A 14,156-nucleotide genomic window follows, 5' to 3' on the forward strand; every position below is an offset into this window, starting at 1 on the left:
TCTTTTGGATGTTTAGAGTTTTTTAACAGGTCAGCAGCGTTAGCAATCAGGGCCGGCTCCAGGTTTTTTGCTGCCACCAAAGCAAAAAAAAGGCTGGATTGCCGCCCCGTGAAAAGGGCCATCCCAAGCACATGCTTGGAACGCTGGTGCCTAGCGCCAGCCCTGTTAGCAACAGTCTCCCGCATGCGTCTCCCGCATGCGTCCCGCATGCTACCCTTGGTGCAACTATACCAGTGGTAATACAGTGGTTGGCAACTACCAGAAATGTCTAGCCTATGTGTTTGTTTCCCTGCAATTTGTCTGCAATTCTCAGCCAAACCCCTTCAGCTCCTATCCCGCCCTCTACTCAGGCCCCACCCTCTCTCCCAGCCCATCCCTGCTCCTAGCCCCGCCTCCTTCCCGGGCCCCTCCCTGTCTCCCAGCTCCTCCCCCTCCCTGCCCCTAGCCCCGCCCCCTTCCCGGGCCCCGCCCTCGCTCTCAGCTCCTCCCCCTCCCCGTCCCAGCCTTACCCCCGCTCAGGCCCCGCCCCCGTCTCCCTTGCCGACGGTGCCCAGGCTCCTCCCCCTCCCCTCGCGTCGTCCCTGGTTTCCGTTGCGAAGGAAGCGGCGTCTCTGGTTGCCAAGATGGCGGCCGGGCGACAGAGCCCCGGAGCCGTGGGCGCCCCGGCCCAGCACTGACCCGGCGTGTGAGGGACCGAGCGGGCCGGCGGCAGCAGCTGTCATGGGGGCGGCCCGGCGGGGCTGAATGGAGCCCGGCGTGAGGGCCGCGGGGGGCGGCAGCCCCGCACAGCGGGAGCAGGGCTCTGCTGCCCCGGGCGGCCCCGGCTGGAGGAGCCTCTTCCTCCCCGATCCGGACAGCGCCCTCCAGAGCCAGGCCGGCACCTTCGCGGGCAGCGCATGCGCGTATCCTTCGCGGGTCCGGGGCATGGCCACGCGGGCTGTGCGGGGGGAGGGCTGGCGGGCCCCCCGCGACGCGCCCCACCCCCCGGAATGTTGGGGGGGTGAGACAGGCCCCAGCGACAGGCTCCCTGGGGGAGGAGGGGCACGGAATGAGTCCCTTGAGGAGGGAGGCTGGGGTGAGAGGACAGGCCCTGGGGGTGGCTCACTGGGGATGTGCGGGAGAGGCTTGATTCGGAAGTCCCAAGAGGTGGTTGCCTCAGGAATAGGTAGGACAGGCACCCCAGGGATGGGTGGGACTCAGGATTGCTCAACAGCCCTCAGGTTGACATGTGGGTGGGGTTTGTCCCATGGATGGGCAATATCCTCCCCAGTGGTTTTACAAGAGGGACCTGCTTACACTATTGTCAGGGTACCCAAGGTACCCAGTCCCTATGGTGCCCCCCAGTGTGGTGGCAATATGGGGTTATTCTTGGAGTCTAAAGCTAGAAGGAACCATTTTGATCATCTTGCAGCAAGATATTGTGATATTACAGCAAGATACATGGGCATAAAAGCAGTCTCTTTTTACATCAACGAGAATAAAACAGTACCTAAAACCGTTTGGTTTGAACTTTCTCTCTTTCTCTAGTCTTGCATACAGTAGATATTTTGAGGACATATCTCACTGTTGCACAATTTGATTCAGCTTTACCTGTGATGGAAATGATGGGAGTCCTAGTGTAGACAGGACACTCATGCTCAGCAGTATTTTTACTGCTGTGTCAGTGAGACTTGCTCTGATTAGACAACACAGCAATAACAGAGCCTGTGCTCTGTGTGCATTTTTGCTCCAACTACTGCTACCCTTGGTGCAACTATACCAGTGGTAATACAGTGGTTGGCAACTACCAGAAATGTCTAGCCTATGTGTTTGTTTCCCTGCTGTCTGTATAATCTTTGTGCCTAAACGTATTTCTATGGCACCCATTGCTGTAATGGCTAAGCATATGGGCAGTATCTGATTAGATACTATTATTATTTATTTGTTAAGTAGTGATGTGCTTGGTTTTGAATAAGACAAAGAAAAACACTCAATCTCTGATCCAAACATTTCATGATCCAAAATACAAAGATTATATTTTAGACTGGCAGCTAGGACTTTCAAAGAGGCCTAAGGTGGTCAGGCACTCAACTCCCATTGAATTTTAATGGGAGTTGGATGCTTCAATCCTTTGGGCTGCTTTGAAAATCCCAGGCCTCAGTATTATAATGACAGGCACTTTACAAATTCCTTAAACAGATTATATTAAATAAAACATTAATGTGTGTGTATTGGTGCCTCAGGAAAGTAACGGACACAATGCTAAGATAAGGCAAATATTGTATCCAGCTTGACATTTACTGTATAGATATGTATTTTAAGAAAGAATATTAAATAATTTTGAGTTGGAATTACTCATTACATTACAGATTAAACAATGACCATGTAGGGATTTTTTAATGTTATTTTAAGAAATATTTTCCCTTTGATAACCTTGCTGTATGGTAGCTAGTTCAGATAATAAGGAATGATGTATCCTGAACTCTACATAATAAAGCTGTAATTCCATGTGGTAACATCATAAACCCAGAGTGCAAAGCCAGAAACTAAGTGATGGAGTTACCATCTTAGTGTATGTAAATTAAGGCAGTACTTTTATTTAAAATTATACATTTGTGATAAGGAGCTATTGTGTAATTACTGGTGTAACTTTAGCGTCCTCGTGGCCAAGATGGAGTCTGCTCTGCAGGCAGCTCTGGCCAAGAGACAGCGCGTGCAGGAATGCAGCAGGAGAAATCCCTTCCACCCCAGGGGCACCTGTTCCAAACCCCCCAGAGTGAACACACACACCCATGGGAAAAGTACAATGGACATAACAAAGGGAGATATTTATTTACAGAGGGCTGGGAGGAGAAAAACAACAAGGAGAAATATAGGGGGAGCAGTAAAACAGGGCTGCATTCAAACCAAGGCCCCACGGACCCAGTGGTAGCACAGTCTGAAAGGGCAGACACTAAGCAATGTGTCTGCGCACAGAGTTCAGGAGGCCTGAGCAAAGTTCCAGTGCGGTGGTGAGTCTTTGGTGCTCCTGGTCATCTTCGGCGCCAGTGAACTCTCCCCAGCAAACCCCTCCGGTGCCCTCTTCTGCCACTCTCTGCAAAGCCACACAGAGCGACCACCTCCCCACTTAACTATCTAACAGCCTCCCTCCTTATTCCCAGTGCAGAGTCACAAGCCCCAGTACTCACAGCCCCAGGCAGCTCCGGGCAGCCGTGATACTGGGTCCAGCTCCGGCCTGTCCTTCTCGGGTGATTCCCCCCAGCACAGGACTCCTCCTGGCTCCTGTCCTGGGCTGTCCCCTATCGGGCTTGTCCTCCTCAGGCCTCCAGCAGGTTCTCTCTGCTTCCTTCTCCAGGGCCAGCCATGCTGCTTCCCCTCTCTCTCCCTCCAGCTCCAGCCCTGCCCCCTGGAGTTTCCCTCCTTTTTCTTACTCTCCCCCTCCCCCTTGGGAAAAAGATTTAAAGGGGCCATGCTCTCTAGACCCCAAATGGGTTACACTGGTAATCTGAGGAATCATCATCTTTTAGTTGCTCATGGATAGTTTACACTTTCTCAAAGAAGTACATAAGGCTCGTCATGCAAAAGGATCCGTGCAAACATGCTATTATACCCATGAAAAGTCCAATTTTAAATCTGTACCTAAGACTGCAAACTCTTTTGTAATCATTCTGAAACTTAATAATACTGCATAGGAATTTCAAGGATTTTACCTACATTTTCTGTTGTCTTTAACATAATGCCATGGTCAGAACTTTGAAATTTCTTCTTGAAAGAGATTTAGAAGAAGAGCGTGAAGCATTATTAGAGGATCAAAAAATATGTCGGAGTCGGGCACGAAAACTTTGTATAGAGACAAATAGAAGAAGAAAGTAAGTAATTATGGGATTTGGTTTGGGAGGGTTGTTTGTATTTTGTTTTGTAAGGACTTAGTCAAGTTGTTAGATATTTGATATATTGATATTGTTAGTCTCACATTTTAAAAAAATCTATGGATCTAAATAGTAGCACAGCTCCATTCCAGAGAAATCGAGGATTAGTTTGTTGTTACAGGATACCCAAAATATGAAAAGAATAGTGTGAGTCTTCTTCAGAGTTTCTCATTATTATGGAAACTTTTTTCTTTAATTAGCTTTGTTGATCAGAATTACCTCCCTTTTAGCAATATTTCGTCATCTCCTGGGCCTCATCTGTATTCCTTGTGTTCTCAAAACTCTCATTGGCTTTAGTGGGAGCTCTGAGTTTGTAACAAATGCAGGATTGGACCTCTTTTATTTTATTTGTAACAGTCATCTTGTGGGTATTTTAAATGGCAACTCTGAATTTTCTACCTTTCCTAATACTTGTATGCAAAAACATGACAGTTGGCTAAAAATGATCAAACACATCATTTTGACTGATGACCTTTGAAAAAACTCTAGAAGTCTGTGTATTATAGTGGACTACTGTCATTAAATTGGTATTCATGTAGATGTTATATGTACTTGCATAAGAATTCCATTATAATAGTAGCCTTAAGAAATACGCTGTGTTTCTAGATTATGATCTAGGTAAAATTATTACTTAAATAATGTAGGTATGATGTATATCAGATAAATAATTGCTTATTTGTATGGCAGCTGAGATATAATTTATCAGTGGTTGAACTGTAAGTGTGTTGTGACAGGTTAACAAGTGGAAGATGAAAGGGAAACTGTACCTATTTTGTTCTGCTCAGCAGTCTGAAAGTTGTAAAGTTCTTAGTGTGAATCATAGAATCATAGAATCTCAGGGTTGGAAGGGACCTCAGGAGGTCAACTAGTCCAACCCCCTGCTCAAAGCAGGATCAAACCCAACTAAATCATCCCAGCCAGGGCTTTGTCAAGCCTGACCTTAAAAACCTCTAAGGAAGGAGATTCCACCACCTCTCTAGGTAACCCAATAAACTGAATATATAATAAACTGAATAAACTGTGAAATATACAAAATATAGAAAACTTGAAAATCAAGAGCCACTGTTCCCCTTTGTGGGAAAAATAATGTAGGGACTAGGAAGCTCCTTGAGTTTTAATTCATTCTTTCTTCCCGATTGTTCCATTGAGAGGGATGTGATTTACCTCCTCATGAGTGGTTCACTGGGTTAGGCCTATAAAATTTGGGGATATTCTGAAATCCATTGGGATTTCAGAACACCTACAAAGGGCATGAGTAATCATATGAATGTGGCAGCCTCTATGTTGCTATCTGGGCTCCCCCAGGGCCCACACTGCCAAGTGGCTGCACCAAAATTCATCCCAGAGGGGTTTGAATGCATGTAGCAGAAATTACTCTTGGTACCACTAGCTGTAACTTCACATTTATTTCTTATTTAAAAAAAAAAATAGATCCATGTGGACCTGACAGGAGCATACCGCTGAGCACCTAGCTCTACCCCCTTCTGGCTCCTAATAGCAGTAAGATCCCTGTGCTGTTTGGGCCTACAGAGTGTAGCAGAGATGCTGTTCCACCTTCTCTGCCTTCTTGTGTTGTTATGTTTTGTTCTGCATCGCAAAGGGGAGGGGAGCTTGTGGCCTAACATTTTTACTATCACTTTTTAGCAACACAATAACTATTACCAGCATACACTTGAAATGCAAATTACATGACAAACTTTGAGCCCCAGTCTGAGATAGCTCAGTGTGCAGAGAACTATTTTTGAAGTCAGTGAAAATTCCTTATATAGAGGGCTTGCAGGTTTGAGCTTTTTATTTTCAAACTTTTCCATGTTTATTGATTCTGCATAGTATTTCTTAACTTCTGAAATTTCACAGTGAGTTATAATTTTCTCTTTAAAGTCATATATATCTATATATATCTATATATATATATAAAAATGAGCTATCATATAATGTGCTGTTTATGTCCCATATGTGTTCAGTCAAATGATGAAACACAAAAGTATTGAAACACATGCCTTATGTACGGTGTTCAAATTAGTGGTTGGAGTTGGGCAATTGCCTCTAGTCTCCTTATGTAGCTGTCTATTATTCATAGAAGGGGCCACATTTAGTAAAATTTACAATCAAGTGTCTTACGGCCAATATCTGAGCTACTTTGAAATTTGGGTAGTAAATCTGCCTATTGTAATCTGGGTAGTGTATGTCCTCTCCAATTGTGTATTGAACTTGCCCTCTCCCTCTTTGAGCCACATACTCCAGCTGTAGGGTTGTAGGATTTCCCATTATCTAAAGTATACAAAAGACAGATCCAGCATATGAATTTGTAGATCAAGCAAACTCTCCTTTCCCTGAGTTGCTGCATGGAGAGTTGTTTTTAAAAAATGTTTTTCAGGCTCAGTAGGTCTGTCCTTTATCCAATATTCACTACCTTAATGGGTTGGGTGACCTAGAAATATATAATGCCCCTCCCCAGCCATAGCTTCTACTGACACCATCTTCGTACAATATTTGTTGTTTATTTTGAGGGTATAAAGTACAAATGCCTTCAAGTGTTTGTATGAAAATAAACTTTATTACTTAGGTCGGTGGTATAATATAATTAAACATACCTCATAATGCCCTTGTTTTATAAATAATAAAACAAGCAACAAATATAATAATAATATTTTTCACTTTCATTTGAGACTCTAACAGCATTAATTAAGCCTCATACCATCTCTGTCAGGTATGTAAATAGTCCAATTTTACAGAAAGGTTAAATGAGCCACAGAAATGTTCTCCCTCTGGGCCCCCCATACCACCAAGTGTCCTCTATTTTTAGTAACTTTTGAGAGCTCAGTTTGATACACCAAGGGCCTAATTTTCAGAGATGCTGAGCTCCTGCAGCTCTCATCAACTTCCATTGTATTTTGGGATGTTCAGGATCTCTGAAAATCAGATCTTAAGTGTTTCAATTTCAACATTCAAAACAAAAGTAACATCAAAATTTTGGCTAAGTTGCTTGCTCACAGTCACATAGCAAGCCATTGACAGAAATGGGAATAGAAACCAGAAGTCCTGATTCCCAATACCTTCCTTTAACCATTAGAGAATGTTGCTACCGTTCAATGAGACAAATGGACTGATTGCATACTCCCTATGAAGTCATAATTGCCAGTGAAGTCAACGGAATGTAGCTTGAGGAAGGAGTGTAGGACAGGCCCTTTATCATAGGAGCTTATATTGTAACTGGTTTTTACATGGCCTAAATTCAAATAAAAATTTACTATAGTTTTCTTGTAAAAGCAGCAAAGAGTCCTGTGGCACCTTGTAGACTAACAGACGTATTGGAGCATGAGCTTTCGTGGGTGAATACCCACTTCTTCAGATGCATGTGACGTCACATGCATCTGACAAAGTGGGTATTCACCCACGAAAGCTCATGCTCCAATATGTCTGTTAGTCTATAAGGTGCCACAGGACTCTTTGCTGCTTTTACAGATCCAGACTAACACGGCTACCCCTCTGATATAGTTTTCTTGTACATGTCTTCCTTTTCCAGTAGGTTATATTCTGATCTGGGCACACTTCACAATAATTTACAGTCTCAAGCAAGTAGAAGGCATTTATCATATCAGTCTAGTACTGAATCCAGTATTAATTTGACATATTTGGATTACAAATTATTTTTCTGCATAGACAAACCTGCTGATAGTTATTGGGGGCCATTTCATGATATTGTTTTTAAGCAGAAGTCCTCATCAATTTCAATGGGAATTTAGACTAAACATGCTGGGAATTTTATCTGGGAGATGAGCTTCTAGTCACTGTGATCCCTGAGCAGCAGAATTCAAAAATTTAATCAGAGTGGTCACTGCTGCAGGAATATTTGTGTAATCCTTCTGCCTGTTGGAGTTGGCCACAAGAAGGGCCGGGTTCAATATCTAGGGGTTCCTTTTCAACAATACAACACAAAACAGGCTCAAGCCCCACCCAGTAGCCTGGGACAATTACATACCACCCTCTGGGCGCCTCTAAGAGGCAATACTTCCCTTCTAACAAGCACAGAGTCTGAGTGTAGAAAAGAAACTTTTTAACAAAAGAAGGGAAGTAACCTAGCATTAATTTGGAAAAACACCATAAACAGGGTTCATAAACATAAACCATGAGCAAAAGACCCACCTCCCCTTTTCCTCAGGTTCTTAAGTACAGCCACCAGAAAAGTCCCTTTTAATGTGCTCATCCCTTCTCTGCACCCCACTCACAGTTGTTATCCTTGGTCAGTGCAGACCCTGAGTTCAGAAGTACATTTGCTGAGTTCACCTCCGACCCTGGGTAGTAGTGGGGGGGTAAGAAGGCACTTTATTCACTTCACTGTCTGGGCACTCGCTCGCCGCTCCTCTCCACCAGCTGCCCTGTCAGCCAATTGCTGCGTCTCTCCACCGGCCGCCTCACTAGCCGATCACCGTGCTTCTCCACTGGGCTTTGCTTCACCAGCTGATCACTGATTCACTGGGATGTCTTTGGGTCCCATCTCTTAACACAGCTCTTAGTGATTTCAGCTGTTAGTGGGGGAGCCTCACTGCTGGTGCACACTGGGCAGTCTTTTGCATCAGAGACACTGTCCCAAAGCAGGTCTAATACTTAGACCTAGATTACCAGTGACTTCAGCTCTGCAGAGTGTAACAAGACTCCAGGTGAGTCTTAATCAGCTCTGTTATTACACAGTGGAGAGAGGAAGGGTCAAATGGTGTCTAGGGCCCTTAGACTTGTATTTTCTGTGTGTGTCTTTGGTTAATAAACTTGACCACTCAGAAGGGGCATTATTTCTTATGTAAAGCCTCTTTAAACTTATTGATGACATGGGAAACTGAGGCAGGGAGCATCTGCAGTGCCACATTTGGCCAGCAGAGTGTATTATAGGGAGGATATGCCTTGTTACATAACTCTTCCTTGTGAAGCATCTGGTACTAGCCACTGTCAGAGACCAGATACTGGTCTAATATGCTGGGCGATTACTATATTCCTCTCATAAGGGAGGGTCAGATCATCTGATCAAAGTAAGCAAATAAGATTGTGATATGACCCCTCTTCTTTGGCACTTGTAGGACATTGTCCAATTTCAAAAATGTTCTCAACTGAACCCTCATTTTCCAGTAACTCTGAAGTTTGCGTGGCACTGTAATCTGTCGAGAAGTAAGCTTTTAAACTAAACAGGATATTATAATATTATGCAAATAGTTTTATGAAGGCATTTCTCTGAGTGTAATTATAATTCCTGTGTGATGGGTTATGTTCATCAGAAAAATAACTGTTGCTTTTACTTTTTAAATAGAGCACTCGAGGAAAAACAAAGGGCAAAAGAAGAAAAAGAACTAAGATCTAGAGAACAGATCCTGAAACAAAGGAAACTGAAACTTCAAGAAGCAACTGAAAAGTTCCAGCGTGCTCATCTCCCTTTTTCCCAACGCAGGAGAATAGGTTTGGAAATGCATCGCATAATGTAGTGAATCCTCATATTGTATGTATTTGTCAGTCTAATGCTTCCTCAAAGTGCCCAGGACTATGAGTCCACTTGGTACCCTTCTGCCTCCAGTGATAGGAAGATTTGCTTGTACTTAACTTAGAGTCAGCTCCCTGACACCACCAGTCTGTCAGCTACCCAAACAATCTTCTCAGGGAGTGCTAGCCCTCACTTTGCATTGCAAGTTAACAATAGGTGCACCCCAATCCCTGAGCCCCCTTAAAGTGTTCCCCTGCAGTGTTAAGCCCTTAACCACTGGATACTCACAGAAATTATCCTCTAAAGGAACAGTGCAAACACCAGCCTGTTTGATTTAGCTGAGGATCAGCCCCAATGTAAGCTCGCAGCACCGAGATATATTTATAGTGAAAACAAACATGTTTATTGTCAAAAGGCTAAGATTTAAGAGATAGTGGGAAAGGATAATGATAGAAACAGATATGGTTACATATAAAACAAAGTATAAGAGAGCATAAACTGTAATCAGATCAGTTTATATAAAGCCAGCTCAAACTGGATTAAGGATAGACAAATGTCAGACAATATTTGGAGAGTACTTGGAACCATCCATAGTGCCAGATCAAAAAAGATCCATTTCTCTTGTTATTACTAGACACAGAGAAAGCCTTTGATAGAATAGAGTGGAACTTTCTTTTTCAAGTCCTGTTCCATAAGCAATGTTCCCTCTAATTTTTTACATCCATGTGCAGAATGAATTTTGTTATGTGTATCAATATGGAAGTGAGAGTGTGGTGGGGATGGGGGTGGGGAGTTCAGAGTTGGGAGGGGGCTCAGGGCTGGGGCAGAGGGTTGTGGTACAGGGGATTGAGGGCTCTGGCTGAGGGTCTGGGCTCTGGGGTGGGGCCAGGGCTGAGGGGTTTGGGGTGTGGGAGGGGGCTCAGGACTGGGGCAGAGGGTTGGGGCATAGGGGGGGTGAGGGCTCTGGTTGAGGATGGGGGCTCTGGGGTGGGGCCGGGGATGAAGGGTTTGGGGTGCAGGCTGCCCCGGGGCTGTGGCAAGGAGAGAGGACTCCCCCCAGCCCTCTCTTGCTGCAGCTGCTGGGACTCAGGGAAAGGCGCCTCTCCCCGCTGCTCACCTGTGCAGCCCTTGATAGCCTGCTGTGCGGCCGCAAAGCTTAGAGGGAACTTAGCCCATAAGGACTTTGGCCCCCCGTTATTTTAAAAGATAAGTTGTCTTTACACCTGTCCAAAGCAGCTGTGCAAGTTAATCTCCCCTTTCTGAATTACACAGAGGGACTAGGCAGGGATGTCCATTGTCTCCTTTTCTTTTCTTGCACTCGAGCCTTTTGCAAAGAGAATAAGGAACAATGGATCTATCATGGGATTAAAACAGTCAGGAGCACATCAGAAAATAGCATTACATGCACAAGTATTATATTATTTTTATCTAAACCAAGTATTTCCCTAAAATGAGTTTCTAAAGAAATCCAGGACTTTGGGAAAGCATCTGGATTTAAAGTAAATTATGCCAGATCTCAAATGTTAGCTTTCCGTTTGCCAGACTCTGAAAAGTCACTCCTCCAGAAAACATTTGGGTACAAATTCTATAAGATACTTGGCAATTCAAATCTCAAACAACCTATAAGAACTCTATGAGTTAAATGTCAAACCACTACTTCAATAAATGAAAAAAGTAGGCAATTTTTTTTTGATTGGGAAGAATAGCTACAGTCAAAATGAATATTCAGACAAGGATATCTTCCTTATTTTAAAATCTTTCTGTGATTAGCCTAGATAAAACTGTTGCAGGAATACTGAGGATGCTGTTAGAATTTATATGGAATAAGAAAAAAACAGGAGAGAGAGAAGATACTTTGTACAGACCCATTAAACAGGGTGGACTAGCTTTTCCAAATATTCTATGGTATTACATATTTCTTTCAGCAATGTAGACTAAAGACAAATGCTAAAATTTTAAAATTCAGATCAGGCTCCTGATTAATCCATATTTAGGCATCTAAATAGAACTGGCCTGGCTTTTGTCTTCAGCAGTATTGAGCAACCCCAGCTCCTAGTGATGATCAAACCATTTCTGTTTATTGTTAGTCTGACTTTAGGTATCCAAGTTTGAAAATTTGGGCCAAAACGATTTATGATAAAGTTTTATAGAATGTTTCCTGATGATGTGTCTTTCCCTTTAACCCAAATAGTTCAGAGAAAACCAGCTCCTCGATTAGAAGAGGCTCTTGAACAAATTCAAGGATCCGTTTTAACATCAGGGTTATGTTTATCATCATCTAATAGGCACAAAAGTAGCTGCAGGTAAACATTTCTATTTATTCTATTGTGTTTAAAAACTAAATTATTTAGCTAATGCATTGCAATATACAGCAAATAATTGACACTACTCTTCTGGAATTTTGGCAAACTATTTAGTGGCAAAAAATGCTGCTATGAGTACTGTAGCAGCAGGGTCGTTACCCTGCTCCTGCCCTGAAGGGCTTAAAACAGCCCTGGAGGAAGGTTGTGGCTGGGATCTGCGAAGCTGGGTTGATTGGGAAGCGGCTGCAGCTCGGCCACGCCCCAATCAGGCCCCAGCTGGCCTGTATAAAGAGGCTGGGAGCCAGGAGCTCATGAGTCTTTCTCTGCCTGTAGAGGGAGAAGGGCCTCGCTGTAGGGAGCTAGAGACAGAGTACCTGAGTGGAGCAGGGCTGGGGACAGGCCAGGGCCGGCGCTACAGTTTTCGCCGCCCCAAACAGCGCGCCAAATTGCTGCCGTGGGCGGCGGGGGCAGTCTGTGCGCCCTTAGGGCGGCAGGCACGTTTCTGCGGCGGCGGCAATTCAGTGGCAGCTTCTATGTTTAGCTGAAGCCACCACGGACAGCTAAACACAGAAGCTGCTGCCGAATTGCCGCCACCGTGGAAACGCGCCTGCCGCCCTAAGGGCACACGGACTGCCCCCGCCATCCACTGTGGCAATTCGGTGCGCTGCTTGGGGGCAAAACAACAGGGACTGCTGCCCCTTGTAGAATGCCACCCCAAGCACTCGCTTGGAATGCTGGTGCCTGGAGCCGGCCCTGGGACAGGCTGAGGACCTCGGGAGCTCCAGCCTGGAAAGCCCCAGGCTATGGCCTAGCATAAGGCCAACAGGTACTGGGGGTTGCAGAGGGCAGCCCAGGGGTAGGCAAAGGCAGCAGGTCCAAACCCAACCTTGCCAGTGATGAGTAGGCTGATACTGCAGTCTGCCCCAGGGCTTGGGGGCTAGACAAGGACTGGCAGTACCCTGATACTGAGGTGAGTTGGGGATAGTAGGTAGGGGTTTCCCAGGGAGGGGAGACCCTGAGAGAAAGGGGTTACTGCCAGGGGGCAGCATCCCAGGTAAAAGGGCACCGGGTCCAGGGAGGGCCATGGGGGACAGAGGACAGCCTGCAGAGGGCACTTCAGAGCTGGAATGAGCTAATTCCCTGAGAGACCATCAGGAGGCGCCGCAGGGGTGAGTCCGCTCCGCTACAAGTACTATTAAAATTAAAATGTTGTGCCATATCCTTAAATTGTTTGATGTCTACATGGCACAAAAGCAGAGGAAGGGAGGCAAACGTTTGCACTCCCCTAATCCTGGGGGCTAGTTCAATCCCCAGCATCAGTTAGAGCAGCCTCAGGACTGTTCTAGCCTGAACCAGTTGCAGTGGCTGCCAAAGGCCATTCTCCCATCCCAGGATTAGAATGGAATGAATAATGAATTTTTTTTGTTCTTGGGCAGTTCCAAAAAAAAAAAGTTTCATTTTGGGTTGAAATGAAACATTGAAAAAATTTCAAGTCTCATCAAAATGAAACATTTTATTTCAACCTAACTTGAAATTTTTTGTTTCAATTTTGCGCATTTTAAGGAAAGCAAAGGAGGAATAGCTTTACAAACAGCAGGAATGAGGAGGAGAAGGAGGTGGAACCCTCCTTATGAGCATTAGCCCAGTGGTTAGGAAACTCACCTGGGATGTGGGAGACCCAGGTTTAATTCCCCTGCTTTCCCCCTGCCTGACGTGAAGAAGGAATTTGAACTTTGAGCTCCCATGTTGCAAGAGAGTGTCTTAGCCACTGGGCTATAGGATATATGTGGCATTGGTCTTTCATAATCTCTCCTGTTGAAACTCTTCCACTTGGTATAAATAATAGTCATTGGAGCAGGGAATTGACCTTGGGTTTCCCACATCCTAAACAAGTGCCCTAACCACCAGGGTATAGAGTCTTTCTCTCTGTTTGTTCTGGTCCCAATGCCTATTCATTGTCATTCCCAGTAGCATTTTGTAGTCCTTCTAATAACAATTTCAAGTTGGGTTGAAACAAAATATTTCATTTTGACCATTCTGAAACATTGCAGTTTCAATTTGGTCAAAGCTTATCAGCGAACTCAACACATATTAGTGAATAATTCTGGGTCATCCAAAACTGCATTTTTCAGCGAATAAACTATAGCTGAAAAAATTTCACCAAGCTCTACCCAGGATTGCTGGAGCACAAGAAGATATGATATGAGTAGGTAGATATTCCCATTTCATGTATGGAGAACTGAGGTACAAAGATTAAGGTCGAGACTATCTATTAATTTCGAATTTGAGCCACTTAGGACCTGATTTTTCAGAATACTTAGCATTGTACAGTACTTACTGTGGTCAAAGCAGAGCTCCCATTGACTTCAGTTGCAGCTGTGAATGAACAGCATTTCTTCAAATCAGACCCCCAGTATATCAAGATGGGCACCCAGAAAATGAGGAACACATAATTATTGACCTCCCATGAAATGTTTG

General features: G+C 44.6%; 1 protein-coding gene across 5 annotated transcripts in view; it reads left to right on the top strand.

Moving 5' to 3' along the window:
- Positions 1-576: 576 nt before the first annotated feature.
- Positions 577-14,156, top strand: part of CEP126 (centrosomal protein 126) — a 66,587-nt gene continuing 53,007 nt past the window's right edge. For 4 of the 5 annotated variants that reach the window (XR_005599801.1, XM_039542221.1, XM_039542288.1 and 1 more), the window contains exons 1-4: positions 577-902; positions 3,729-3,848; positions 9,208-9,353; positions 11,567-11,678. Coding sequence is in view for 3 of the 5 variants with exons in the window: in XM_039542221.1 (XP_039398155.1) it covers positions 745-902; positions 3,729-3,848; positions 9,208-9,353; positions 11,567-11,678 (536 nt within the window). In the remaining 2 variants the exon portion in view is untranslated. Of the gene's footprint in view, positions 903-3,728; positions 3,849-9,207; positions 9,394-11,566; positions 11,679-14,156 lie in introns of those variants that run through there. The other variant, XM_039542429.1, reaches the window with a different exon arrangement.

The sequence above is a fragment of the Mauremys reevesii genome, linkage group 1, assembly GCF_016161935.1.
Source record: "Mauremys reevesii isolate NIE-2019 linkage group 1, ASM1616193v1, whole genome shotgun sequence".
Classification (NCBI taxonomy): domain Eukaryota; kingdom Metazoa; phylum Chordata; order Testudines; family Geoemydidae; genus Mauremys; species Mauremys reevesii.